Here is a 26,814-nt window from a genome sequence, read left to right on the forward strand (position 1 = left end):
GAGAGCTCGGCCATTTCGCTTGTTTCTTGAGTCTTCGAGCCCGCACAAACGCGCCACCATTCTCTCCAGTGCCCCAATATCGCTGGAACCGATATCGCAAGACCGTATCCACTGCTGTCCCACTTGACCCGGCTCCCCAATCCCTCCAGTTTGGACTTTTGTGACGACGCGATAACGATCGGGTGAGCTCGTGATTGCTCCCTCTGTTTCTCAATGACGATGCGCATATCATAAAGAGAACGGGATATTTGGAGCGAAAGGATTGATAGACACTGTCTCCAAGGCTGTGCTTTCTTATCGCTGTTGGCGCAGGCCTCACCGGTGGCTGGGAAGCCCGGACTCATTGCAAGACCCGTGGCAAGGTGACCGCTTGTCGCCCTCGAAGTGACAGGATGGTGCCTGCCGGTTGGTCATGGTTTACCTGGGTACAGTATGTCTTGGTGACCATTGCGCTCTCTGGACCTGTAGTTGGGAATGGAGTTGGTCAAAATTCTACACAGTTTGCGGACCGGGCGACCATATCGGAGATGACGCCCCCGGCTCAGAGTATGCGGGAGATGGAGGCAGAGCTGTTCCAGTATCCGATATGCGTGGAAACTCGCTGGAGGCGTGGCCCGGAACGACAACCACACCGCACGCAACCGAGTGATGCGGCTGGGTATAGCTCCTCGAAAGTAACGTCGACTGCCGCGCCTGGAGGAACTGCAGGTGCAGTTGCCGAGCAAGATACGGATCAAGAAGCGGATGCAGACTCGTTGCTCGACAGTGCGAGCTTTCTATCCTTCGAGGACTGGAAGAAGCAGAACCTGGCCAAGGTCGGACAATCAGCCGAAAATGTCGGAGGGAGCCGGCGTGCTGCGGCAGTTGGGAAGGAAGGCCGGCGGCAACCAGGAATCCATAATGCGCTGGACTCTCTCGGAGATGATACAGAGATTGAACTGGAATTCGGCGGGTTCGGCGCTGAGACGCCCGAGGCCAGCCCTGCAGCTTGGGGCACACCGATCCCTTCGCAGTATGCCGGCCAGCCGGATGGTAATCACGGTGGAGATGTCCATCCGCAGAGTGTGCCACAACCTGATGTTTCGCGGCGCAAGGATGCAGGGACTACCTGCAAAGAGCGGTTCAACTATGCATCATTTGACTGCGCAGCGACGGTGCTCAAGACGAACCCCGAGTGCAAAGGCTCGTCCTCTGTGCTCCTCGAGAACAAGGACAGTTACATGTTGAACGAGTGTCGCGCCCAGAACAAGTTCCTCATTCTGGAGCTGTGTGATGATATCCTCGTCGACACGGTCGTCCTCGCCAACTACGAGTTCTTTAGCTCGATTTTTCATACTTTCCGCGTGAGCGTCTCTGATCGCTATCCCGCCAAGCCGGACCAGTGGAAGGAACTGGGAGTCTTTGAAGCTAGAAACACGCGCGAGGTGCAAGCCTTTGCAGTTGAGAACTCGCTGATCTGGGCGCGCTACCTGAGGATCGAGTTCTTGACACATTATGGCCATGAGTTCTACTGTCCCATTAGTCTCATCCGTGTCCACGGAACTACCATGCTGGAGGAGTACAAGCATGATGAGAGCGTTAACCGTGCGGAGCCCGAGGTTGTCGAGACTATCGAGACCGTTGAGGTTCCTGGCAAAGCCGAAACCCAGCCGATAGAACCTCCAGCGCAGGAGTCTGTGATCAGGAGCGAGGATAAAGTTCATCTTCATGGAGTGTGTCCGAACCCTCTCGCTGAAGGGCCATCGCTTCTTTTAGGACGGGCGCTGTATTCATTCAACACTTGCAGCATTCATGAACGGCCTTCTGCTAGGAATGCTGCCGACAAGACTGCCATGGCTACCAAGATACCGTCGAACATCAACCTTACGGCCACGACAGGTGATGGAGTGCCTGCTACCCAGTCTGGATTCGCCGCCCCGCCTCAAGCTCCCGAGGATACTCGAAAGCCAGGGAATTCGGCGAAAGTTGTAGTAACAACGCCTGATGCTTCAGTCGCCGCCGACGCTTCTCAGCCGAATTCGACGGTTGAGAGCACCGGAAAATCCATAGCCAACGCCAAAGAAGAGCAGAACAGTCCTCCACCGGAGTCTAATCGACCTACCTCCACCCAGCCCCCCTCTTCCAACCCGACCACCCAAGAGTCCTTCTTCAAATCCGTCCATAAGCGGTTACAAATGCTGGAGTCAAACTCCACACTATCTCTGCTGTACATCGAAGAGCAGTCTCGCATCCTACGTGATGCGTTCAACAAGGTTGAGAAGCGCCAGCTCGCGAAGACATCCACCTTCCTCGAGAACCTGAACGTCACCGTTCTCAACGAACTGAGAGAGTTCCGCGAGCAGTACGACCACGTCTGGAAATCGGTCGCCTTCGAGTTCGAGCACCAGCGCATGCGGTACCACCAGGAAGTGCATTCTCTCAGTGCACAACTCGGCGTCCTCGCCGACGAGATGGTCTTCCAGAAACGGGTCACCGTGATCCAAAGCATCATGGTTCTCTGCTGCTTGGCCGTGGTCCTTTTCTCACGGGGATCTGTCAGTAACTACATGGAATTCCCCCGGGTCCAGCGAATGGTTGCGCGGTCCTACAGCCTCCGGTCGTCGTCCCCTCCCTTCGTATCTCCCTCAACCAGCCCCGTATCCACGCGGCCGACGTCGTCGTACCACGAGAACGCGGCCCATCGACGAAACCTGTCAGATAGCTCCTCGTCGCAAGGTAGCCCCAACAGTCCGGCAGTCGCGTATATCCCGCCGACGCCGACATCCGATGTGTCACGGGAACCCGAGGACGAGGAGAAGCCTCTGCCACCCCCGTCGCCAGACTCGATGTCGGTGCCTACGCTGGGGACGCCCCAGTTCCGCTCGCGTAGTACGCCACCGGTGCTGCATGCGCATTTCCCGGATCTGGATCTGGATGGTGAGAGGGCGGACACTATCCTTCCACCGGCGGCCTCGACTCCCCCTGAATTTCCGCCTCAAACGTCATAAGGCAGCTCGCACTGGGGATCAGCAGAGCAACCTGCATTGGCAGCTCCCAATGGGTCCCATCCCGTCATCGCACCCCATTGCATCACGTTTCGTCCTTTTCTTGTTTCGGTCTCTTTTCTGATCTACTGTATGGCGTTCCGGGCATTGTACTTTCATGATCTGGCGAGTGTACGTTTGGACGACTGGTCTACGATATGATTCCCACGGGGTTTGTTTTGTTCCTTCCTGCCTGCTTTGCGGCGTACCTCAAACCTGTACTGTGTACTGTAGATACACGCATGCTCGGCCGAATACACCACACCATCCAAGACAAAATAAATAAGCCCTGACTCAACCCGTACAGGAAATCTTGCGTGGAATGCCTAACCCGTGCGTCATCCAGGCCTATTGCGGGTCGGTGCAAGATCCGTCGTGACTGGGTTGCCGTGCCAACAATCAAGCCGCATTTTTCTTCGCCCATCGGCACCAACAACACGTTTTTCTCTTATCCGATCCACACCTGACCTCTTCTGAGCTGTTTCTTCTGCCTCTGCATTGCCTGCTCTGCACCGTGAACTTACCCCGAGAAACCAGTCGTGCCGTTTCCTCATCCCCACCCCACACACATTCACAATGGACGCATCCACAACACAAGTGCAGCCCCTCGCGGACCGCCCGACCAACACGCACCTCGCCAACGCCGCCTCGGGCGATCCGTCGGACCTGAAGGCGGATCTCTCATCGATGGAGCATCACCGCCAGATGATGCAGGGGAAGCTGGACAGCGGCGAGAAGTAAGTGTGCACACCGAGGCGGAAGAGAGAGCCACCCGCTAACGAGCTCGACCAGGCAACCCACTGCTTACGTCTCTCCGTCGGACGATATCATGAGCCCGTGCACAAAGAAGCTGAGTGACATCAAGGGCAAGCGGTTTAAGAAGTATGTGTTATTGCCCTTTTGCGACCGGCGACCAGATCAGTGCTAATGGGTTCGGGTGTTGCAGTGCCGGCAAGCCTCAGTCGTTGTTCGCAAAGCTCGGCAAGAAGAGCTACGAGCAATCATCCTCTGCTGGGCACAACCAGGCGACTGAATAAACGCCAGGAGATGCCCTATTCTTTGTCCTTCGTTTCGTCTTGGGGCAGGTTGTGTCTCTGGCGGGCCCTCGAGCGCACCTCGGATCTTGACATCCTGACATCTTGACATCTTCACTACTGGCCGTGGGCGCTGGCCGCTCTGCTGAGCCGGGGCGTCCATCTATATACGGAGTGATTGATCACTGTCGATTGGTCTGATTGAGTACGCTCTGCCTGGGACCCCGCTGCTCCCTTCACTTGTCTTCTTTCTTCTTTTGTGATGACCCGCAATGCCTTCTTTGTCTTTCCTTTTCGTGTGTGACTGGTTCTGTTTTCCGGGGGGTTCGGGGCTCTTTTTTTCTCTCTCTGGTGGCTTCTTGGGGGGGGGGAATTGGTCCTTCAAAATAGTACAATGGGACTCGGATAGGAGCAATTGGAATGGTTGATACCGAGGGTTGCTCAGTAGAACTCGTAAGAGGGGTGGTATCATCCATCGGGGATCTGGCCGAGGCTGTCAGCCTCAACGCCTCGTCCAGCCGGCAGAGTTGCGGGCCCTTCCCAACAGTTCGAGAGGCCAACGCAACACAACCCAAGAGACGGACTAATCCTCCGCGCTGTCAAATGCCCTGGGGGTAAATGATTGCGACCCTTCTCGGTCGCCAGTTTCTCTGCGGCATCGTACGTACACTCGTACACTCCGCAGTTAGTCGTGAGCCGAGTAAGCTTAAGCGCTGGGCCGAGGCACAATCCAAGACGCTCGGCTTCTCCACACCAGGCTTCTCCGCATTTTCTCCATGGCCTGACTTATATTCCGCTTCGCAGCTGCCCTCCTTCACTCTCCCCCATCCCCCACCATCCCTGCCCATCATGTCTGCTTCCACCCGCATCCCCCCGATCGCTCAGCCCTTCGTCAGCGATCGGGCCAAGAAGGCCCTTGACTTGGTATGCCCCTCGGCCCCGCGCTCCTGCAGCGATCTAAGCCGTGGCTAATATGGCGAGGTGGAATTAGGTCGAAGAGTTCGTCGAGAAAGACTGCATCCCCGCCGACGCCGTCTTCTCCGCCCAGCTGGGCGAGGGCGAGAAGCGATGGCAGACCACCCCCGCCGTCATGGAGGAGCTGAAGGCCAAGGCGAAGAAGCTCGGCCTGTGGAACATGTTCCTGCCCAAGAAGCACTTCAGCCAAGGGGCTGGCTACAGCAACGTCGAGTACGGACTGATGGCCGAGTTGCTGGGCAAGAGCAAGGTTGCTTCGGAAGTAGGTTTCCGTCGCGTCTCGAAGGAGATGAGGTGGGGATGGCTAATGTGATTTCTTGACAGGCGACGAATAACGCTGCCCCCGATACGGGCAACATGGAGGTGCTGGCCAAGTATGGTAACGACGCTCAGAAGCAGCAGTGGCTGGCTCCCTTGCTGGAGGGCAACATTCGCTCGGCCTTCCTGATGACCGAGCCCGATATTGCGTCCAGTGATGCCACCAACATCGAGATGGAGATCCGCCGCGAGGGCAATGAATACGTCCTGAATGGCTCGGTAAGCTTACTTTCCCCGAACATCTCGTCCCATCTACACTTCCTCCACTTTCATTCCTAACTCCGCCCCCTCCCAGAAATGGTGGTCCTCCGGTGCCGGCGACCCCCGCTGCAAGATCTACTTGGTGATGGGCAAGTCGGACCCCAACAACCGCGATACCTACCGCCAGCAGTCCGTCGTTCTGGTGCCCGCCGACGCCCCCGGCATAACCGTTCACCGCATGCTGCAGGTCTACGGTTACGATGACGCCCCCCACGGCCATGGCCACATCACCTTCAAGGATGTGCGCGTGCCCGTAGCCAACATGGTCCTCGGCGAGGGCCGCGGTTTCGAGATCATTCAGGGCCGTCTGGGCCCCGGCCGCATCCACCACGCGATGCGCACGATCGGCGCCGCCGAGAGAGCTCTCGAGTGGATGATCGCTCGCGTCAACGATGAGCGCAAGCAGACCTTCGGCAAGCCGCTGTCCGCGCACGGTGTCATCCTCGAGTGGATTGCCAAGTCACGCATTGAGGTCGATGCCGCGCGTCTCATTGTGCTGAACGCCGCCATTAAGATTGATCAGGGCGATGCCAAGTCTGCCCTGAAGGAGATCGCTCAGGCGAAGGTGCTCGTGCCCCAGACTGCGCTGGCGATCATCGATCGCGCAGTCCAGGCCTATGGTGCCGCCGGTGTCTGCCAGGATACCCCGCTTGCATACATGTGGGCTGGTATCCGCACGCTGCGTATTGCTGACGGCCCGGATGAGGTTCACCTGCAGCAGCTGGGCCGGAGAGAGAACAATTCCCGCAAGGAGGCTGTGGTTGCGAAGCTGAAGTGGCAGCAGCAGGAGTCGGATCGTCTGCTGATTGCGTCTGGGTTCAAGGCGAAGAGCCACCTGTAGAAAGAGAAAGAATAATAACTACCGAGTGTATAGTGTCACTGCTGGATGCGGGAACAGAATGAAAATTACCCACATTATGCGGAATACCATACTTGCGTGTCTGTTGGGATGAAGCGGTGGAACGTGGTATAAGTGGGATGCAACTTATAGCTTATGCAAAACACTCCCTAAACGCCTGCAAATGTCTATCGAAGATACTCAACCCACCATGGCATGCACATTCCGTATCACCTCCAGCCCAGCCCCCGATATCCAAAGCAGTGCCTGGTACATATCGACAAGAGTAAAAACATGGATTACATAGGAAAACATCTCAAAGGGAATCAATCCGAGGCATGAAACATCCATCTCGACGCATCGGCCGAGGTAAAAAAACAACAAAAAAAAAACAACCAAAAAAAAACAGGAAAACTTTTAGTAGAAGTCCTCGACCTCTTCACCATTGTTGCGCACGGCCTTCGCCCGACGCTTGTTGCCCTTGAAATGCTTCTTGGAGCCGGCGCCCCGCACCTCGGAGACATCGACACCGCGCTCCAGGGCAATCATCATCCGCTCCTTGCGGCCAGTAAGGTTCTGGCGCATCTGCTGGCCCTGGTCGGTGTACTTGTGATTGAAGGGCATGCTGAGACGACCGGCGGAGGGGCCGGTGGCAGTGCCAAAGAAACCGCTGTCGAGGTTGCGAGAACGCATGCCTGGTTGCTCGCCGCTGTCCTTGGAGACAAACGGAGTAATTTCAGGCTCGGCGTCGGCGTCGGCGTCAGCGTTGGCGTCCAAATCCACAATGGTCTTTGCGAGCACGGCCTGACGCCTAGCGGGAAGATGGGCGACATCGTAGAGCTCCTGGTTGAACGCGTGGGGGTCGATAGGCTCTTCGCTCTCGGGCACCGGGGGTGGGTGACAGAAGAGAAGCTTGCCGTTCACGTAGTCCTTGAGAAGGTATCGGGCAGCGCGGGACTCATCAGGCTGGCCCAGTCCCTGGGTCGAGAAACCGCGGGCGCGCGCATAGGCACGCAGGACCTCGCTGGCAGTGGGAATACCAGTGCCGCCCTCCTCTAGAGGACGGATGCGGATCTTCACACCGTATACGTTCTCGAGGAAATGCTTGGGGATACGCTTCGCGACCAGGGCGGAAGGACCGGTGAACTCACGCTGCTGGTCGATGGGCAGCACACCATTCACGACCAGCTCGGCCTTGGTGGTGGCGAAGTTGGGGAAGACCAGACCGGGACAATCGCAAAGCATGATCTCCGGGGAGAGGTACAGCGTCTGGAAGTGTTTGGTCTTACCAGGAGTGGCAGACACAGACACCTTCTTGGCTCCGAGGAGAGCGTTAATGGTACTGGACTTACCCACATTGGGGTAACCGACCAGACCGATAGTCGTTTTCGGCTTGGAATGAGCCTCGGAGTCCCCGCTCTGTGGGAGTGTCTCTGGAGAGTTGGCCAGGAAGAGTTCTTCCAGCTCATCCACGTCGAGAATATGCGGGCCAAGCGATTGATCGGGATCGACGGACTTGGCAATGACATCCTGCTTCTCCTCTTCCTCGCTAGACGACTCATTCTCCTCATCATCGTGCACGTTCATCTTTTTAGTAGACTCAGCCAAATCATCCTCCGGCTGGGACTCCTTGAGCATTTCAGCCTCAATCTTCTCCTTGGCCAGATGGGCCGAGAAGAAACGGAAGTTGATATTGTTCTTCTCAAAATAGTCCGCCCAGGCCTCTCGCTGCTTGAGAGTCAACATGTCGGCCTTGTTGACCAGCAGCAGATTCTTCTTGCGCGGATCAATCTCCTTCACGTACTTCTCCAGATCCTCGGAGCGGAACTGGAGCGGGTTACGGGCGTCGACAATCTGCACCACGAGATCGGATCGTTCAATAACACGCCACAGCTGGCGCCAGACCTCCAGGTTGCGCTCGAATGGAGTCATCAACAGATCGTGGTTCTCCTGCAGATCCGCCAGTGTTCGCCGCCAATCCAATAGGCTCGCACGCTCCATAGCCTCCAGCTGTTGCGGCGTCGTCGTCGAGTCCCATTTAGGGCGTCGTGGCACCGTCAGCCGATCCTTGTTCTTCTGATGTTTCTTAACTGCCGAGTACTCCTCGGTCGAAGACAGGAGGTACGGGTTCTTCTGGTCGGAATGGATGATCTTAACGTTGTTGATTTTTTCGGCGGTAAAGTCGGTTCCTGCCAGCTCAGCAGTGGTGAGGAACTCATCGAGTGCGGCCTGCTCGGTAATGGAACGCATCTTCACCCAGGACGCCTCCTGAGCTTCGTTGGTGATGTAGGTTTCACCCATCATATTCTTGCGCGCAATGGCATTGTGCGACGCCTTCTTCTGGCTTGAGGCTTTGCCCTTGCCGAAGCGGTCGTTCATGAGGCTGTTGCCCAGCCCCACGGAGTTCTTGGATTTGGCCAACACCATAATGACGACTGTGCTGGTGCTGCTGTAGTGTCTTAATGTTGGTAGGGAAGAGATCCTTAACCCCGCCTGAAAAAGGGAATTCTTTTGGATTATTCAGACGGATAAGATAACGCTGACTCAGCGGAGGTTGGAGGGGGAAAATCTCAAGATTTCAGTTTTGGCCTCGCATGTGTGATTTTAATTTCACAGTTTTGTGGACTGTAGGCGTATCGTTTACTAACGAATAGTTTCACACTCCATATTTCACCAGAATCTGCTGTTCTTTCAGGCCGCCACTGAGGACCCGAGGGGCTCAGGCATCGATAAGCCCCCACGTGACGCTATCTATCCCACTTTTTTCGCTTTTTTTGAGCGCGACTCTTTCGACCAGCATCATACGCCACAATGCCGCCCCGCCAGTGGATGTAAGTCTTTGTCATGTATGATCGTATGCTATTGTTATAACTGACACCTCCATAGCGATAAGAAGAACGCGAGCACCTTCCAGCTCTTCCACCGTTCCCAACATGACCCGTTGATCCACAACCCCGAAGCGGAGGACAGAATCCTGCACCAAGTTCGCGGTCCTGCTCCTGCTCCTGCTCCTGCTTCCTCTGCTGCATCAACGACCTCGCAGAAGCCCTCTCGAAATCTCCTCGATCTCAAGTCTGAATTCAACGATGAGGCAATTCGCCGCAACGAGGGCGAGGCCGCGAACTATGGCATCTACTACGATGACTCGCGGTATGACTACATGCAGCATTTGCGTGACCTTGGCGCTGGCACGGGAGACTCATACTTCGTGGAGGCCAAGGCTGAAAAAGGCAAGGCCAAGGCGAAGGGCATGAAGTTGGAGGATGCGCTGCGCCAGGTCTCCCTCGATGAGTCGCAAAGTGCCTACGGGTCGGAATATGGCGACATGCGCTCAACTGCAACGTCATATATCCGGAAGAAGACGTACCAAGACCAACAGAACGTCCCCGATGCGATTGCTGGTTTCCAGCCAGATATGGATCCCCGACTACGAGAGACCCTCGAGGCTCTGGAGGATGAGGAATATGTGGATGATGACGATGACATTTTTGGCGAGTTGACAAAGGGAGGAGAGGAGATGGAACAGGGTGATTGGGAGGATACCATGTTTGACCAAGACGACTATGACGAAGGATGGGAGTCGGACGCTACTGAGAAGGCACCAGTCCAGACAGACAGCACTGACGCCCTGCGACACACCGAGGAGGCGGCATCAGAGAAAGGCCCTGCCCCCGATCTCGAGCCTGATGAAATGCCCGAGCCCGATGTGCCCGCTCCAGATATGCACCCAGAGGATCAAGGATGGATGCAGGAGTTTGCCAGGTTCAAGAAGGACGCCAAGGTCGGCAAAACTGCCGCACCCGCGGCACCAACAATTACGCCCTCCGAGCAGCGTACTACGGCATCTACTGCCTTTACAGCTGGAGGTACTCCGATTCGTCGGAAGAAGCGCAAGGGTGCCTTGACGAACCCGTCCGCCTACTCGATGACCTCATCTGCGTTGGCTCGTACCGAGGGCCACCGCCTCTTGGACGACCGATTTGAAAAGGTCGAGGCCCTCTACTCTCTCGACGAGGAGGACGAATATGATGACAGCATGTCTATGGTTAGCGGGATGACTGGAGCTACTGGTATGACAGGCATGTCCACCGCGTCGTCCCAGGCGCCCAGCCTTGTCGACGGGAACGGCGCAGCACTCTCGCGCAGCGACTTCCACAGTGTCATGGACGACTTCCTCTCTAACTGGGATGACAATACTAGTGCTCAGGCTAAGCGTAAGGGTGCTAAGAACAAGCGTGGCAAGAACGGTAATGAGGCTATTGGCATTCGCATGCTTGATGAGGTGCGCCAGGGCCTTGGCCCAGCTCGGTTCTCGGCTGATAGCGGCAAGGTCCCTGGGCGAGCTTAGACGGATGCAATGCCATGCATGCACGATACGACACTGAATGGAATTACCCAGTCATGATACGGCGTCTCGGATCTCTTTCTTCGATATATCGATGTTTTTCTTTGCATATGCGCTAGGGTTGATACAATGGCTAGACCAAAAGTGATGTTGTTATCCGATACCTGATCTATATCTTTTTTAAGAGGATGGGTGCTCTTTTATGTATCCCAGGTATTCTTCCTCTCAGTATCAAGTCTCTCGAAGTGATGATCTTCATGCCATTATTCACAAGTCTCATCATCAAATATAGGCATACTCTCTTTCTGGACCGCATGCACACCCGAGACTCGTCTCAGAAGCTGAGAAGATGTTACTTGGGAGCTCAAATTGATCACTTGATTTGCAGCGTAGATAGCTCTCATGAAGGAATTAGCGTTATTGTTCATATCTTCATCGATTTTCTGTAGATACAGAAGAGTAGAGAAAGGTTCAGGTATGAATTGAGCCATCATGACTAATGATATTGTTGTTGGATCAGCCTTAGATGGCTGCTCAAGGAGATTAAAGCGCTAGATACATGGTGGGACTGTATTGGTCCTCGAAATACCCCGAGTCTTAGTTACGAAGTAGCGGAATGTAGACAGACAGCATCTACTCGGTGTGCGATTATCAAAGGAAGCCCCATTGCTTGAATATTGGTCACATAAGGAACAAAGACAAGGTAAGGCCTTTAAGCCTAGCTCCCTGCTTGCAGTATTGTTGTTCGTTGTTTCCGCTTCGTTTGGGGTGATTGTCCACACAAAAGTTTTTCTTTAATGGCTTGCTGCCAGTCTCACTCAAATATTCGGTGTGGTTTGACGAATCATGGTTGGCGGGCATCAGATCTTGGAACTAGTAGGAGGGTAGCTAGGCTTATCTAAAAATCTTCTTATTGTAGCGTGATTGCCAGCATGGTGAGGTGATCAATGTATCTTATAAGTACAAGCGGGTAGAAATCCCGGGACTAAAGGCCCGTATATACACAATTACATGGTAAATATCACAAAGCCCCCCTACCTTCTCTACAATCCACATTGCGAGCCGTACATTCCACCCAACGCGTCTCTCCGTGCGCATCAAATCCTCCCTGGAGATTGCTTTGGAGTCCTTCTGAAGCCATTCGGTTTCGTCACCAAGCTTCTGTTTCAAGTCTTGGTCATTTGTCACGACCAGTGCGCCCACTTCGATATCGAGGCTGTAGCTCCGCTTGGTGTAGTTACTGCTACCGACAAAGGTAAGGCTGGGATGTTCCTCGCGTGGTAGAGTGACCCAGAGACCCTTGGCGTGATACGTCCATCCATCCGGTGTTCCAACGGTGCCGCGGCGCCATTCTTTAAGCTGAATGGAGTTCGTAGCTTGAGCAGCAGCAACGCGGTCGAGAAAGCGCGCCGAGAGATGCGTGTATGCAGCTGGCAGCATGCCAGACACACCTGGAGAGCCATAGAATCCATTGGCCCAGGGGGAAGCCGTTAGGACTGTGCCCTGTGTGGTGGAAGCCTTTTCAGAGGCGGCAGATGTACTGGAGATCAGGAGGGAGGAGAGAACAGGGTGAATGTTGAAGTACCCGGCAGTGAAGAGCCAGCGAGATCCTGCGAATACTGGTACTTCAGACAAGAGACGCAAAATCCCTGATACCGCTGGAAATTCGGTGGAAGTGTCCGGTTTCAGGAGGGGTGTAAGCTGGGCCACGGGGTATACGAAAGTTTGGCTTGAAGATGAAGAGGAAAGAGCTGGCTTGCTGTTGGATGCTTGTATGAGCGGGTTGAGCACAGTGGAGGCGTATCCAATGAAATCCTGGGGGCTGTCCAGAGGCGACGGAGCACCGTTAGAGGTAGGCCAGTCCAAAAGGTACCCCGAGTGGTTGTGGGGATCTGGCAGGACCTGGAAACTCAAGCTGCAGACCGCATGATGGATACGAGCATAGTAGTCTGTTAGAGCTTTGGAGTCGAAGACATGATACCGGTCCAGCCGATTGGTGAAGTAGTCCTGGGAAAGGTTTGCGCTGTGAGGCCATCAGCATCAAAGGTTTCGAAGTATACTTCCTAGGGCACTTACCCCGAGATGATGATCTCATCGTCAACCCCGTACAGCTTCATATGCTGTAAGCCCCAGCCCTCGTTTATGCGACGAGGAATCCATTTCTTCTTCAGACCGGTCAAGTTGGGTGTATGGAACATCCGAATTTCAACTCGCTCCGGCCCATGTTCTGAGACCAACGAACAAAGAAGCGAGGCGCATGAAGGATTAGGGGTTTCTCGGGTTCCGCGAAGGGCATCGGTAAGGATAGATACTTTGAGGTTTGGGTTGTCGCGCAAAGCCTGGGATATCGTCTCGATGAGCTCGTACTCGGTCTTGCCGATGTAAAGTGTAGAAAGGTAAACGCGACGCTTGGCATTGCGGATTTTATTCTGCGCAGTCGCGAGTCAGTATTGACCAATGTCGGATATCTTAGATACCGTTGCAAGGGCACACCTTCAATGTCGAATAGAAATTGGCTGGAGAGTCCAAGATCGTGATCCGAGAAGCTGGAATCTCGAATCGCGGTGCTATGCGATCCAGTTCAACGGTGATTCCTCCGAGCGGCGATGGAGCAGACGCAGCAGTAGTATTGGCACCACTGTGTGCGGAGAAGCGGCGGTCACATAGTTTCCTGCGTGCGACTGGGCGACGAGCAGCGCAGCGAAGCGCCTGGCCTCCGATGCGACCGAACATGTCTTCGATGCTCTGGGAGAAGGATTTCTGAATCGGGAAAGAGACAAGAGAGGGTGCAAACACGGCAAACACACCGACTTCAGACCTCACCTTCCACACGCTCTGGCCCTGACCTCATTCTCTACCATTGCACCACAAAGATGTCGACCATTCTGAGGACGCTGCGCAATCTGCGCCGAATTGGCGTCAAGGTTTGTCCTGCCCCTGATTTTGACCGCATCAAGCCAGGCCGCTAACACGCTTTGCAGGACTTTGGCCACCAGATGCAGGTACGATTCTCGCCGCGGATACAGGAGATCAGGTGGATGGTAGAGCTCCAGGACTAATATACTCTTCATTTTTGCTCTTTGAATAGAACATCGGTACGCTGCACCTCTATTCAATTGGCAATGGGTGGATGGCTAACCCAGTGCGATCATAGGTGATACCAAGGCCGGAACCCTCATCGGTGTCGACCGCTTCGGCAACAAGTTCTACGAGAACATGGAGGAGGAGCTGCCTCGTAAGACATCCCCTACAGCGAACCATATAGGCAGCATGGCGAGGGTGCTAAGAAACCTTTGCGTACAGTCCGAACACGATGGGTCGACTACAAGGTCAACTGGCCGGAGTACAACCCCGACCAGATTGAGCCTGGCTGGTAGGTGTCGCGCCTGTCGTGAATGAAAGCAATGGAGGATCATAATGGAAATTAATTATCAAATTACAGGCACGCATGGATCTCCTACATGGTCGATGCCCCACCCACGGCCGACAAGATCCTGCAGCCCGGCCAGCGCACCTGGGAGATCCCCGAGCACCGCCCTAACCTCACTTTTACCCGCGCTGCCTTCAAGACCTACTCGACGTATGTGCGCTTCTCTTAATTTTGCTTGTCAAGACTAACCGTCCATCATAGCACCCGCCCCAAGTACTCCGCCTGGACTCCCGTCGCTGCTCCCCGGTAAATGAGTTGGCTTTGCAATTAGCAAAATGAATCAACTTTTGCACCTCGACCTGTGTTGTTCTTTTCCTTTTCTCTCAGTCTCGAATTGCTCCTGTTGGGTTGCTTCGATAGATGTACATAAAGTTGTGTTGCGTGTGGTGTTCTGAGAACGTCTAGTTCGAAACTTTCAAAAATTTTCCATTTCCAAATACCTAATCTCAGGCTAGAAAGTTCCTGAATATGCTAGCTACCCCTCGATCCGCAGGTATTGAAATGGTATCTCAAGCAAGGGAGGATGATAAAGGGCTGAGCACGAAGGTGACCAGCAAAGGGGAAATCAAAGTAGATACAAGAAGATAAAAACCCCCATTTTTGATCTTCAAAATTTTTCAAAGAACATAGAGCCCAGAGCCAATGTTGGACCAGTGCCGAATTGGCCGACGGTCCTCAAGCTCAATGCACCACCACAGAACGTCCTTTAATTTGTCGATCTGTTCACCGGCCTCGTATGCCCGCGACAAAGCATACCATGCCTCAGAGTTGTCCCAAGAACTACCAAGCTTGGTCAGCGATGAGAGCAGACCGTATGCGCGATCTCGGGCTGCCAAGCGGTGCAGGTGCTTGGGATCAACATCATGTGGCGAGGAGGAAGCTTCGGCTGTAGGCGGAGTTTCAACATCAGGTCCCTTCAACTCGTCGATTGAAATGGCATTTGCCACCTTTGGCTTCGGGAGCTCTGACAATAGTGAAAGACGCGAGACGTTGAGATCCACGTCGGCATTCGAGGCCTCCAGCGGCATCTTCTGGTCCCACACATCCAGAAGAAGATTTGCAAGAGCAATCGTCGCCGTCGGGTGATCGGGGCAGCGCAGTAGGGCTTCCTCGAAATGCTTCATAGCTTGATGGGGATTTGACTGAGTCTGAGCCAACAGTCCTTGTTCAGCATAGACATCAGCCCACAACTCTTCGGAGCTCTTGGCATTATCCCAGCCGCGGTTGCTGAAAGCTCGGGCGGAAGACTCAAAAGATGCGGTCAGTGTTTCCACGCGCGAAGTTTGCTTCAAAGCCTCATGGCATGCCTCGCGAGCATCATCAAATAGAGACGCTCGGCGGTACAGACCGGCAATGATGAGCCAAATCTTGACAAGCAGGCCAAGGGCGTGCTTCTGAGATTGAGCATAAGAAAACTTTGTAGTGGCATTCGTGGGAGAATCAAATCGGTGCGCAGGCAGAAGTCGGGTGTCCTGCACTGGTGGGTTGTGCTCATGGCCGACTGGGGCTGGTTGTTGTTTGTGATGAATATTGTGCGCAACCGGCTGCAATGGCTGTCTGGCACCTGCCGACATGGGGGATGAGTTACCTGACACAGCGACGCCCACCATATCTGGGGACTCTGTCTCTCTCGGGAGAGGGGGCTCCTGGCCTCGTGGCCTTTCATGCCTGTGGAAGCTGCTGCTGCGCTTCTTCAGCTTCTTCGAGTCAGACCTCCCGAGTGTAGAAGGACTTTGATAGCGTTGCGGATCTTCGTCCGTAATTTGAATGGCAGGTGCTTCGGTTCCACTCATATGGCCATTTGGAATGGGCGGCACTGCTGGAATGGGGGAGCCTGAGCCTGTAGAATGATCGGCACGGCGGTCTGGTAAATGAGAGACTCGATTGCGGTTGAATATGCTACTGCGGAAGCTTCGGGCTGTGCCGGCGGAGCTCTTCGGTGGCACCAGATGCTCGGTCTTGGGCTTGGTGCCTTCGCTATCAAGATTAAGGTCACTGAATAGAGTAGCGAAAAGACTCAGCAGTTGACCACTCTGGTTGACAGCAGCCTCAGGGCCTTCTAGAACTTCAACGAACGCAAGCTGTGTGATGCGAGTTTGAAGAATGCGCTCCTTCTCCCGGCCCTGCAGCCGATGAACGAGCGAGCGCTTGGAATTAGACTCATGTTCCTTGGAGTGCGAGGAGTGCCTTGATGAACGTCTCTCTGAGCGTTTGTCGAGGTGGCTCTTCCCAAATACCTCCGGAGGAAACTGCTCGAATGCTGCTTCGCAAGAACGTTCAGCGATATCAAACTCATTCTTTGCACTGAGCAACAGTGCGAGTAAATGCCACATTGGGACGAGATCCCGTTCCCTCGAAAGATCTTCAGACGTATCAGAGCAGCCGTGAGAAGTTAATGCTGACTTGACATAGTCAATTGCCGTATCCAGATCGCGGTTTTCGGCAAGGACAAGAGACAATGTGTACAGAGTGGCGTAGCTCATTTGCTTCCCCAGCGAAGGAGAAATGCTCTTCAACAGGTAATCGATGGCTTCTCCACGGATCTCATCTCGTGCTTCGTTTTGGGGAGTATAGCTTGCCCAGTTAGCAAGTCCGACTCCAACTGCCCTGTAAGCAGCGGCCAGAACAGCAGAGGGAATTTCGCACAAGGTGGTAGAAGCGGGGCCTTGCGTAATCAGCAATTTGCCGTTGGCACTAGTATCTGTATTGCTTGACCCTTGTTTGTCGAGGTGAGTTCTAATCAACTCGGTTAGATTCTTGGCCTTCTCTGCCTCGTCAAATGAACCAAGGCAGCTCAACAAAGTGACTCCTTCGGAAAGAGTTTGCAAGAAAGTCTCGTCCTTTTCTAACTCTCCATACTCAGCCGCCTTCTCTGCTCTGTCCTTGGCACCTGTGACAATTTCGATATAGGAATCGAGAGCTTGAACGGCGAGGTCAAAGTCTGCCAATGCGGAATGAACATGGAACAGACGCCGCAAAATCAAGTGGGAATGATAAGTCTTGTTCGCTGCGCGATAGAGAATCTGTAGTTTTGCCTTGGTCAGCATAGACACGCAAAGGTATCTCCGTGGTGCACCTACGTCCAGAACGTTGCGCCCCACAGCATTCTGGCCCCCTTCGCCCAGATCCTGATCGTGCCAGTTGGGTCCGCAGAGGACTTCCCAGTTTCTAATAACCTCTTCCACCCACTCTTCCACTTCGGAGTTGTCGGAGCTCGCGGTAGGGAATTTGACTTCCCGGAGCAGGTTGTTCTCACAGATGGATTCGATGCGGCGCAATTCACTAGCTAGCTGGGGGCGATCTGGCCCATCATGAGGAGGCGTGTAAACAAGCTCATCCTGAAGCACGGTCGTGAGGAATCCATAATATGATTTCCATATAGACGTGCGGGAGAGCGAGGTGGAGACATCTAGGTGGGAAGGAGTGGGAGCAGCAAGCCCTTGCTTCACTGTGGGGAGAGCAGACCAAAGCCGAAACAGCCGAAGCGCAATCTCCACATGTCTAGGGTCGGAGTATGGTGAGGTGTTGCATGCCTCCTCACTGGCCATCAGGGCACCTTTACATAGCAAAGTCTCGATCCAGCTCAGGAATTGCGCGTTATTCGAGCCAAGTTTCCCGCTGCTCAGCCAAGGCACCAGCGAAGCGAATGTCTCCAATGTCTCATCAATACCAGCAACTGTAGCTTGCGCAGCTCCTACAGAATAATCAGCGAAGGTGTTCCCGCAAACATTCAAGCAGTATAATATACCCTTTATATAGCATCCCTTGACCAGACAGACCTCTGTCCAGGAAGACGGGTTTTGTCCTTCAGCGGCCAGCACATCCACCGTCGTTGTGAAGTCCCTCGGCAGACGTCCTGAAGCCAGCGCTGGCTCACCCAGAACCCAATGGATCCATCCGAGACACACCTGCGCTTGCAGGATCTCCTGCGGGGTCCCATCATTGTTCTCGATGGTTGTCAACAGGGCGGGGATCAATTCGGGGAGATTAGGCGTTGATGGCGACTCGGAGGGCGTTTTCTGCTGGAGATAGGTCACGACTCGAGATTCGGCTGTCGCGGTTTGAATAGCACCTTTTATTGCAAGGATACACGTTAGCGCCATCTCAGAACACGGGACAGTAGTGGTAGTGGCGCGCTTACAAGTGCGATGCGGAGCGTGCTTCGTCACCTTTCGAATCAGTTCAGGCACTTCGTCCCATTTGCCCTGGGCCCGCGCCTGGTCCAAGGATGCGATGTATCGCTGTCCCTTCTCGGCATTGCCTCCCTAGCCAGCACGTGTTAGTTGTTTATAGTCCACGTACGACAGATCCAGCAGCTGTGAATCGCCGCCGACATTGAGCAGGGAGGGCAGGACACCTACCGCCATGATTTCGGAGCGTTGCGAAGAAAGCGCGGAAGGAGATGGAGAAGGACAATCAGGTATGCGCAGACCAGCGCAGCACCTGGCCAGTCCCGAAGATGATCGCCCAGGGGTGGAGAGAGGGTTACGTACCGCCGTGACCGTAATTTCGTAATTTACCGAGGCTTCATGTGGCCCAAGCTTTTCTCGCCAACAAAAAAAATTACCGATAAGAACCTTCCTTCTTCTACAACGATCTTCTCGTGACGGACCTCGTGTCAATTGAGCTCACCGAGGAGCCTGCTCCTGCTTGCTGCACGCTATTCGCTACCCGCAATGGCCGCCACCACTTTACGCGCCGTCACACATCGCTTGACGACCACCCCAGTCGACCAGCTACCCTCGATAGCTGCATTCCTCGCGACCTCGCTGAGCGATTGTGCCGAGCTCCTCTCGGCACCACAAGCCCAAAAACCGGGCAAGGGGGACTCCGATCATGCCGCTCAAATCCACAAGCTGAAGACTCGTCTCGTCAGTCTGCTGCAGGACCGGAGTGTCGAGGGACGATGGACGGCCGTGGTTTTAGTGAAGGCCGCTGTTGAAGCGGGACAGTGGGAGATGTTGCGGGGCTATGAGCCGGTTGTTCGCAGTCTGATCGGGATTCTGGCGGTATGAAGCTCTCTCGATGCGTGCTGCGGCTGGCATTCATCTCATCTCGGCTCAATTGACTCATTTCTTTGCGTTCTCTAGAAACCCGACCCAGTATCCACACGAAAGATGTGTATTATCACTTTGACTCGCATTTTCCACCTTACATACCAGTACCCGACTTTAGTTCGCGAAATTACCACTCCGCATCTGCCAGGGTTTGTCACTGCTGCACTGAACTTGGTCTCGACGCTGGTTAAGCTTCCATCTGGATCGACCCGCAAGCCGAAGCCCAACACGCCATTTATGGAGATTGTCCTTCATGCCATCCTCGAATTGGTTCCTCGTCACCCTACGATCTTCCGTCCTTTTGGCTCCCAGCTTCGGTCTCTGCTCGCGGAAATTCTTGGGTCTTCGCAAGTCTATTATTCCGAACAAGTGTTTGATGTCGCAGAGCAGCTATTCGCCTCTCTTTACAAATGTGCGCCGAAGGACAAGTCGGGGCCGGCTTGGACTGATGACTGCAAGTCGACCATCCTATCTGCCCACAGAGCAGCCGACCATGTGTTCCGGGCTGTTGCGGAGCAGTGGGAATCTGTGAACCCTACTTTGGTTCCAGCAAAACAAAACTACAGTAATGAATTGGCAGATACGAATCCTGATGCCTTGGGACTTCCGGGTTGGGCTGGAATTCATTTTGGAACCGATAGACTGATCACACTATTGCGCCTTCTCTCTAACTTCATTTCTATGCCGTCTGCTGTCACAATCGCCATTCCTCTGGGTTCAATTCTCGACTTGACCTCTCGGCTTACCTCGGTGACAGTCCCGCCAAATGGCGAAGCTTCTCAGAATGGTGTTCAATTCAACCCTCAAATCAGCCGGGACGAGCGGGAGCTCTTGTGGGCTGAACTGCCCCGCATTCATATTGCTTGTATGGATTTGCTTGCACATGTTGCTTGTGTGTTAGAGAACAGCACAACTGCAATTTCGCAAAGTATTTTGGAGCAGGTTACCTGGGTCTTCAAGAACGAGAAGTTCCGCAGAGACGTCCGCTCGGCTTCTTATAGCTTGCTTACCTCCCTCTTGACCTTAAATGGACCTGCAATGACGAAGCAGAGCGTGGCCTCTATTGCAAATGTCCTTCGGGTTTGCTGTCATGACCTGCTCCCTCAGATTGAAGAATCTGGTGTAGCAGGCAAGTTCCAGTCTGAGTCCAAATCGAAGTCGAAGGGTGGCCAAGGCACGGCCAATGCAGACTCATTTTTGAACCCTGAGCTTCGGAAGAACCAGCCATTGAAAGCTGGTCCCCAATTCCCCCAGCTTCAACAAGCTGCCTCTGGTCTCCTGCAAAGTGCCCTGGCGTCTATTTCCCCCAATCTTCTGGTACCTTCAGTTCGTGCTGAAATTGACCGCACGATCATCCTGACTGCCGATAAGAACGCTATGCTTGCGAGTGTCCTCAACCCGATTCCGGCTGCCAAGGGCCGTGGAGCTGGCGCCAGCATCATGCCGTTCCTGGTCCGGAGTTACTCCGATCAAATGGACGTTGAGGCTCTGGTTCGTCCCAGAATGCCGGTTCTGATGACCTCGGCGGAGCTTGAGGCTTATACCGAGATGGAGGAGGAGGAAGAGGCTGATGAGATGGCTGATGAGCCATTCACTGCTGCCCCACCAAGGTCTAGCTTCTTGAACGAGACGGCCGCTGCTTATGCCGAGGCCAAGAACCGTGAGCACTCTCCGGTTTCAGTGGCACCGCTGCACAAGCGGACCTATTTCGAAGAGACTACTACCGAGTCGCACATCTCCTCGGCATCGGAGCAGCAGCCCGTGCAGGTCAAGAAAGCGCGTTTCGAGGAGAATATCCAACAAGCACCGGCTGCTACCACTCATGTCTCTACACCTCGATCTACCAAGGTCGAGGGATCGATGGTCCCTCAACAGGTCCAAGTTGCTCCTCAAGTATCAACAAACTCAGCACCATCTCATTCTGCAGCTGGAACACCGTTGCCTGTTGATGATAGTGACGATGAGCTGCCTACCTTGAATATCGATTCTGACACTGATGATGAAGATGACGAGGACGACGATGTCGCGATGGAGGGGTAGAGCACCTATGTATACATGAATTTTATTACAGTATTATATTTCCATGGTAATACTACTGAAACTGGCGGTGGATTGACCTAGTAACGGTCAGCTTTGAGAAAGAAATAGTTGATCTAGCCGGGCTTGAGAGACAGAAAAAGATGTATTCTAGAGATGAATATGCCGAAAAGTTTGCCCAAATTTCTAAATGACTATGTGTACAGTATCGAATTTAGATAATTCGTATTCCACTACCCCAGTAGGTCCCATCACTCCAATAGCGAAACCACGGCTTGTCCCAGCACCGCCACCCTTTATCGTATGCCAGTCCCAGACCACGGAGCAGGCTGAAAGGTACTGGTTCCATCAGCCACAATCCGCCTCGGGCAAAGTCATCTGCAATAAAAGCGCCGGAATAGAAAAGCCAGAGGAAAACAAAAACTGCATTTGCAGTCCGACGTAGCCACCGCGGGGTGTTCGCAAGGGGTAATTTGGGGAATATAGCGGTCTTGAAGATGTTTTCGAGAATAATTGCAACACTTTGCAGAGAGAAGAATAAGAATGGGCCCGAGAAGGGGTGGGTGTTTGTGAACTGTGTATGGCTGCCACAGGCATGCACAAATCCGCTGAGCGCGAACGCAATCACGATGTGGGTGATCCGCTTGACCCGTAAATTGGTGGCCCACCTAGTTGGAAGCCATGATAGAATCCAACGAGCAGCGGTGGTGAACCCATAGCGGAAGAGTTGGTGCCACCATCGGCCCCAGCACCCAGCCAGCCCATGATCGAGAACAGCGGAGAGGAAGGGTCCAAAGCTATCGGCATATAGCCAAGATGCATCAAGTGGAGCCCTTGTCAGCCTCCGAGAGGCTTTGGGAAAGGCCAGAGACAACCCGAGGAAACATATAGGATTGAAAGAGGTAACAAAAACGAGGGCGACGTAGACGCCCATGCAACTGAAGAAGCAATGGTAAAAGCGTATCAGCAGGGGATAAGATGCAAAGCATGAAAATGGAAATGGAGGCGGTATTTCGCTTGCCACGATGCCCCGGAAGTACGGGTCCCGCATCATGAAAACCTTGAGAGCGTCTAGCAGAATATATCCCTTGAAGCAGTTCCAAAAGGCAGCCCGAAGACGGTCTTTTGCAGTCATGTAGGCAGCATCATCATGTGCCCGCAATTCGTCGGAGTCAAATCCCGAACGCAGTTGTGTGTGAACAGATCGAGGAAGAGGGCCCAAGCGCGGAGGACGCCAATTCCATTCGGGTCCCCTGAGATTGAAGAGAAGTCCTGCACACCAATCAAGACGGTGAGTAAAGTTTCGAGGATAGGATTGCCAGTGGAATTTCTCATGTTCATGATTGTCGGCGCTAGCGGTGGAGGTGGCCTGTCTGCTTGATGCAGAGGGAGATGCATGGGTGGTGTTAACCAGATTGCTTTTGTCAGTAAAAGCGCGGCTCTGCTGAGCACCTTTTCCCGCTTGATCCATGTCTCTCCTAGGTTCATCAGCCGCAGCTCCTCTTTCAATGCGCTGGAAGTCATTCTCGACGTCGGTAAACACGAGGAGAGCTGCACTCCATACCAGCAACCACGCTGCCATCAGGCCGATCATATACCCATTTCCTCCAAGTAGTGCACGGCGGTGTCTGAGCACCTCAACCACAAACCCCAGACAAAGGGCAAAAATCACCGGCCGGCCATACCGTGCAGCGCTGCACGGTATGAGCAAGCCGATGAGGGGCAATAAGTTGAACAGAATGACCTGGTAGAGAAATACCGGTTTATAGACACCCATTTCTAGAAGGGTATCAATTTCCTCATTGTGCCTGTGCACAAGATCCCTGTACGAGCCATGGGGATCGGCCATACGGGGTGCGCGCCACTAACTCGGGAGCTTGTCTGTCCGAGACTGCGCTAAAGAATGGAGAGGAAAGCCAATAATGCGGGGTTCAAAAGTGCACATCTAATGGAATGGCGTTAAAGAAGGAGACCGCGCAAAGAAAAACCAGCCCCGGTGATAATTGAGTGCTCTGTAAATGACCTCGAAGTTTGAAGAGTCTCAAAGACCAGCTTCCAAGGAAATCCGCTCTATTGTGTATATCACGTGAATACGATCTTTTAACACCGACGAATTGAAAGGGGCTATTATTCACGTGACCACGTGTAACCCGCGTCGCGTGCCTGCGGCAGGCCTGCGCGGTCGGGGCGGGTGCCGTCATCGTTCTGACCGTCAATCATCTCGACAGTTTACCAGTTTACGTCCCATGGTCAAACCATTTCACATGCTGATGAGCTTTGACGGCATGTTCCATTGCTGCTGATACACAAGCAATACTCAAGCAACTTTGCTCGCTGTGCCTCAACTCTTCTTTTCTCTTTTGGCCGCTCTCTGGGCCTGTCTTGATCTCAGTTTTGATTTGTAGAGAAAGGAGTCCAGCACCATGACCCGGAGACCTGGAAAACGGAAATCGGACGTAGTTGACGTGGTCGACACGGCCGAGACTGGCTCGGATCATGGTGAGGCCCGCGTATCCAAGAGGAGCCGGACTACATTGGCACCAGACCTGCCGGGCGCAACTACAGCCCAGAGACTTGGTGAAAATGCCGACTACATCCCACTCTCACAAGTCGCTGGCGCAGATGAAGATGACGCCCAGGCCGAGGATATCGTTCAGGGAAGCCAAGATATGGATGCGTCGTCACTTTCTAGCTCGATGCTTTACGGTAGGTCCTTGTCTCAGCGACTCGGTCGGAAACACATTACTGACCCATTCTGATAGGAAGAATTGACGGAAAGATTGTGGGGGTTCGCTACTACAGAGGCTATGCCACTCCCGGAGAGCATGTTGTCCTAAAAAGAGAGCCTTCAAATCAATACGATCGCAATGCCATTCGCGTTGATAATGTCATGGGTTCCCAAGTGGGACATATTCCACGAGGAATGGCTGCCAAGCTGGCACCTTACATGGTGTGTTGCTCGAGCATTTCATGATTAAGTTGGTTCCTGACGAATGGATTTGATAGGATGCCAGAGATCTATCTGTGGAAGGTGTTCTTACAGGAGTTATTGGGCACTTCGACTGCCCGGTTCAGCTGAGGCTTTTTGGCACGAGTGATCCAACAATGAAAGATGCCTTGAAGAAGCGCATGCAGCAAGACAAGCTACCAGTCAAAGACTTTATCGAAGCCGAGCGTGAGCAACGACGGCAGGAGAAACAGCGTGAGCACGAACAGAAGGCGGCTGAAAAGAACGCCCGTGCAATGGCTCTCGGAAAGGCAGCCCAGCAATGGCAGCAGAATGAGGACTCTACATATGCTAACTTGTCGGTGCCGACCGGGCTCGGCGAAAGCGAAAGCTTGGAGGAGCTCATGAAACAAAGCAGCTTTTTCAACCCACGGGAAATTGGTCAAGTCGTCGAAGCCTTTGGGCAGAAGGAAGCCGATTTGGCAAATATGCCCATGGCTGATTCCCCAGCAGGGCTATCCACGGAGCTGCTGCCGTACCAGAAACAAGGGCTCGCCTGGATGATCAATCGAGAATCTCCTTCCCTTCCAGTCCCCGGTTCTGATGCCATTGTGCAGCTGTGGAGGCGTGACGGGGCCAAATTTATCAATATTGCAACCAACTTCTCAACTACCACCGAACCACCACTTGCGAGTGGTGGTATTCTTGCAGATGACATGGGTCTTGGCAAAACCATCCAGATTATCTCACTGATCATGGCCAATCCTACGCCCCAAACCTCCGGGTCTAGCAAGACCACCCTCATTCTCGCCCCGGTTGGTGTTATGAGTAACTGGAAAAATCAGATTCAAGATCACACTCACATTGAACATGCACCCCGTGTCTTGATCTACCATGGGTCCGGCAAAAAGGAGAAGGCCAACCTGGCACAATATGACGTGGTGATCTCGAGCTATGGTGCCCTTGCCATGGAGTTTGAGCCAGAATCGAAGAAGCTGCCTCCGGGGGGAATCTTCTCGGTTCATTGGCGTCGTGTAGTCCTGGATGAGGGCCATACAATTCGCAACCCTCGCTCGAAGGGCTCTCTTGCAGCCTGCGCCTTGCGAGCAGATTCTTGCTGGACACTGACTGGAACACCGATTATCAATACTCTTAAGGATCTTTATTCTCAGGTCCGTTTCTTGAAGATGTCTGGCGGTCTGGAGGACTTCGGTGTGTTCAACAGTGTCCTGATTCGCCCCCTTATGGATGGCGACCCTGAGGCTCGCTTGCTTCTTGAGGCCCTGATGGGAACCATCTGCCTTCGAAGAAGGAAGGACATGGAATTTATCAACCTGCGTCTACCAAAAATGGCATCCCGGGTTCTTCGTGTCAAGTTTCATCCCCATGAGCTGGAGAAGTACAGCGCATTCCAGTATGGCTTCCATTGTTACACTCCTTTGCAACACCTCTTGCTAATAATCGTCTAGAAACGAGGCGAAAGGTGCTCTTCTCGAACTCAAGGATAAAGAAGGGAGTTATTCTACTCTTTTGGAGGTCATACTACGTCTTCGTCAAGTTTGCAACCACTGGGCCCTCTGCAAGAATCGCATTGACAAGCTCATGGGAGACCTCGAGAAACACAAAGTTGTCCCTCTTAACCCGGAAAATGTGAAGGCCCTGCAAGACATGCTGCAGATCCATATTGAGAGCCAGGAGGCCTGTGCCATCTGTCTTGATAACTTTGAACAGCCGGTAATTACGGCATGTGCCCATGCCTTCTGCCGTGGTTGCATCGAGCAAGTCATTGAGCGGCAGCACAAGTGCCCGCTCTGCCGTGCGGATATCAAGGACAATCTTACTCTTGTTGCCCCTGTTGTAGAGCTGGGAGAGGACGCTGAGACGGCCGTTGCTGACCCTAATAACCCCAGCAGCAAAATTGAGGCGCTCATGAAGGTTCTCACTGCACAGGGTCAAGCACCCGGTACCAAGACGGTGCTATTCAGCCAGTGGACCTCCTTCCTTGATCTAGTCGAACCCCACCTCGTGCAACGTGGCATTAAGTTTGTACGTATCGACGGCAAGATGCAGTCTGGGAAGCGCGACAACTCCATCAGTGTCTTCACGAACGAACCTGACTGCACTGTTCTTCTCGCCAGTCTCAGCGTCTGCAGCGTCGGTCTCAACCTCGTGGCAGCAAACCAGGTCATCCTCGCCGATAGCTGGTGGGCACCTGCCATTGAAGACCAGGCAGTTGATCGCGTCTATCGACTTGGCCAGAAGCGTGAGACCACAGTGTGGCGTGTTGTCATGGAAAATAGTATCGAGGAGCGTGTGCTTGATATTCAGGAGCGGAAGCGCAAGCTCATGCTCGCTGCCTTCCGCGAGACGGCCAAGAAGAAGGCTGAGAGCACTGCTACACGTATGGCTGACTTTGAGACTCTCCTAGATTAATTCCCCAGGGTGGTCCGCTGTGGATCAAACCGAACCCACCACTCACCGGTTTTTCTTTTCTGATTCCTCTTTCCCTGCACACATCGACCAAGATTTCGGCTCGCTCCATATTTTTT

At 53.7% G+C, this 26,814-nt stretch overlaps 11 protein-coding genes across 11 annotated transcripts; 7 read left to right on the top strand and 4 right to left on the bottom strand.

The window, feature by feature from the left end:
• Nucleotides 1–392: 392 nt before the first annotated feature.
• Nucleotides 393–2,987, top strand: N7482_002830 (Sad1/UNC domain protein; the record flags this gene model as incomplete). The annotated part of the gene is made up of 1 exon (XM_056684955.1): nt 393–2,987. The coding sequence occupies one exon, from the start codon at nt 393–395 to the stop codon at nt 2,985–2,987; it is 2,595 nt and encodes an 864-aa protein (XP_056548561.1).
• A 612-nt stretch (nt 2,988–3,599) lies between these two features.
• On the top strand, nt 3,600–4,060 carry N7482_002831 (Spo12 family protein; the record flags this gene model as incomplete). Its single annotated transcript, XM_056684956.1, has 3 exons — nt 3,600–3,760; nt 3,816–3,905; nt 3,970–4,060. The coding sequence occupies 3 exons, from the start codon at nt 3,600–3,602 to the stop codon at nt 4,058–4,060; spliced, it is 342 nt and encodes a 113-aa protein (XP_056548562.1).
• An 846-nt stretch (nt 4,061–4,906) lies between these two features.
• On the top strand, nt 4,907–6,452 carry N7482_002832 (uncharacterized protein; the record flags this gene model as incomplete). The annotated part of the gene is made up of 4 exons (XM_056684957.1): nt 4,907–4,981; nt 5,049–5,294; nt 5,357–5,569; nt 5,646–6,452. The coding sequence occupies 4 exons, from the start codon at nt 4,907–4,909 to the stop codon at nt 6,450–6,452; spliced, it is 1,341 nt and encodes a 446-aa protein (XP_056548563.1).
• A 414-nt stretch (nt 6,453–6,866) lies between these two features.
• Nucleotides 6,867–8,876, bottom strand: N7482_002833 (ribosome biogenesis GTPase LSG1; the record flags this gene model as incomplete). Its single annotated transcript, XM_056684958.1, has 1 exon — nt 6,867–8,876. The coding sequence occupies one exon, from the start codon at nt 8,874–8,876 to the stop codon at nt 6,867–6,869; it is 2,010 nt and encodes a 669-aa protein (XP_056548564.1).
• A 384-nt stretch (nt 8,877–9,260) lies between these two features.
• Nucleotides 9,261–10,797, top strand: N7482_002834 (ribosome biogenesis protein LTV1; the record flags this gene model as incomplete). Its single annotated transcript, XM_056684959.1, has 2 exons — nt 9,261–9,280; nt 9,336–10,797. The coding sequence occupies 2 exons, from the start codon at nt 9,261–9,263 to the stop codon at nt 10,795–10,797; spliced, it is 1,482 nt and encodes a 493-aa protein (XP_056548565.1).
• A 951-nt stretch (nt 10,798–11,748) lies between these two features.
• Nucleotides 11,749–13,527, bottom strand: N7482_002835 (CDP-diacylglycerol--glycerol-3-phosphate 3-phosphatidyltransferase; the record flags this gene model as incomplete). Its single annotated transcript, XM_056684960.1, has 3 exons — nt 11,749–12,817; nt 12,871–13,223; nt 13,288–13,527. The coding sequence occupies 3 exons, from the start codon at nt 13,525–13,527 to the stop codon at nt 11,749–11,751; spliced, it is 1,662 nt and encodes a 553-aa protein (XP_056548566.1).
• Nucleotides 13,528–13,667: 140 nt separating this feature from the next.
• On the top strand, nt 13,668–14,474 carry N7482_002836 (complex I NDUFA12 subunit family protein; the record flags this gene model as incomplete). The annotated part of the gene is made up of 7 exons (XM_056684961.1): nt 13,668–13,718; nt 13,776–13,796; nt 13,883–13,889; nt 13,949–14,029; nt 14,098–14,167; nt 14,237–14,374; nt 14,426–14,474. 7 exons carry the CDS (start codon nt 13,668–13,670, stop codon nt 14,472–14,474), a joined length of 417 nt encoding a protein of 138 aa, XP_056548567.1.
• A 367-nt stretch (nt 14,475–14,841) lies between these two features.
• Nucleotides 14,842–18,591, bottom strand: N7482_002837 (uncharacterized protein; the record flags this gene model as incomplete). Its single annotated transcript, XM_056684962.1, has 3 exons — nt 14,842–17,918; nt 17,973–18,489; nt 18,586–18,591. The coding sequence occupies 3 exons, from the start codon at nt 18,589–18,591 to the stop codon at nt 14,842–14,844; spliced, it is 3,600 nt and encodes a 1,199-aa protein (XP_056548568.1).
• A 309-nt stretch (nt 18,592–18,900) lies between these two features.
• Nucleotides 18,901–21,321, top strand: N7482_002838 (RIX1/PELP1 family protein; the record flags this gene model as incomplete). Its single annotated transcript, XM_056684963.1, has 2 exons — nt 18,901–19,233; nt 19,315–21,321. 2 exons carry the CDS (start codon nt 18,901–18,903, stop codon nt 21,319–21,321), a joined length of 2,340 nt encoding a protein of 779 aa, XP_056548569.1.
• A 211-nt stretch (nt 21,322–21,532) lies between these two features.
• On the bottom strand, nt 21,533–23,167 carry N7482_002839 (wax synthase family protein; the record flags this gene model as incomplete). The annotated part of the gene is made up of 1 exon (XM_056684964.1): nt 21,533–23,167. The coding sequence occupies one exon, from the start codon at nt 23,165–23,167 to the stop codon at nt 21,533–21,535; it is 1,635 nt and encodes a 544-aa protein (XP_056548570.1).
• A 574-nt stretch (nt 23,168–23,741) lies between these two features.
• Nucleotides 23,742–26,698, top strand: N7482_002840 (DEAD/DEAH box helicase; the record flags this gene model as incomplete). Its single annotated transcript, XM_056684965.1, has 4 exons — nt 23,742–24,024; nt 24,081–24,268; nt 24,325–25,679; nt 25,735–26,698. 4 exons carry the CDS (start codon nt 23,742–23,744, stop codon nt 26,696–26,698), a joined length of 2,790 nt encoding a protein of 929 aa, XP_056548571.1.
• Between the last annotated feature and the right edge of the window lie 116 nt (nt 26,699–26,814).

The sequence above is a fragment of the Penicillium canariense genome, assembly GCF_028826845.1.
Source record: "Penicillium canariense strain IBT 26290 chromosome Unknown utg000001l_segment0_segment0, whole genome shotgun sequence".
Lineage (NCBI taxonomy): Eukaryota > Fungi > Ascomycota > Eurotiomycetes > Eurotiales > Aspergillaceae > Penicillium > Penicillium canariense.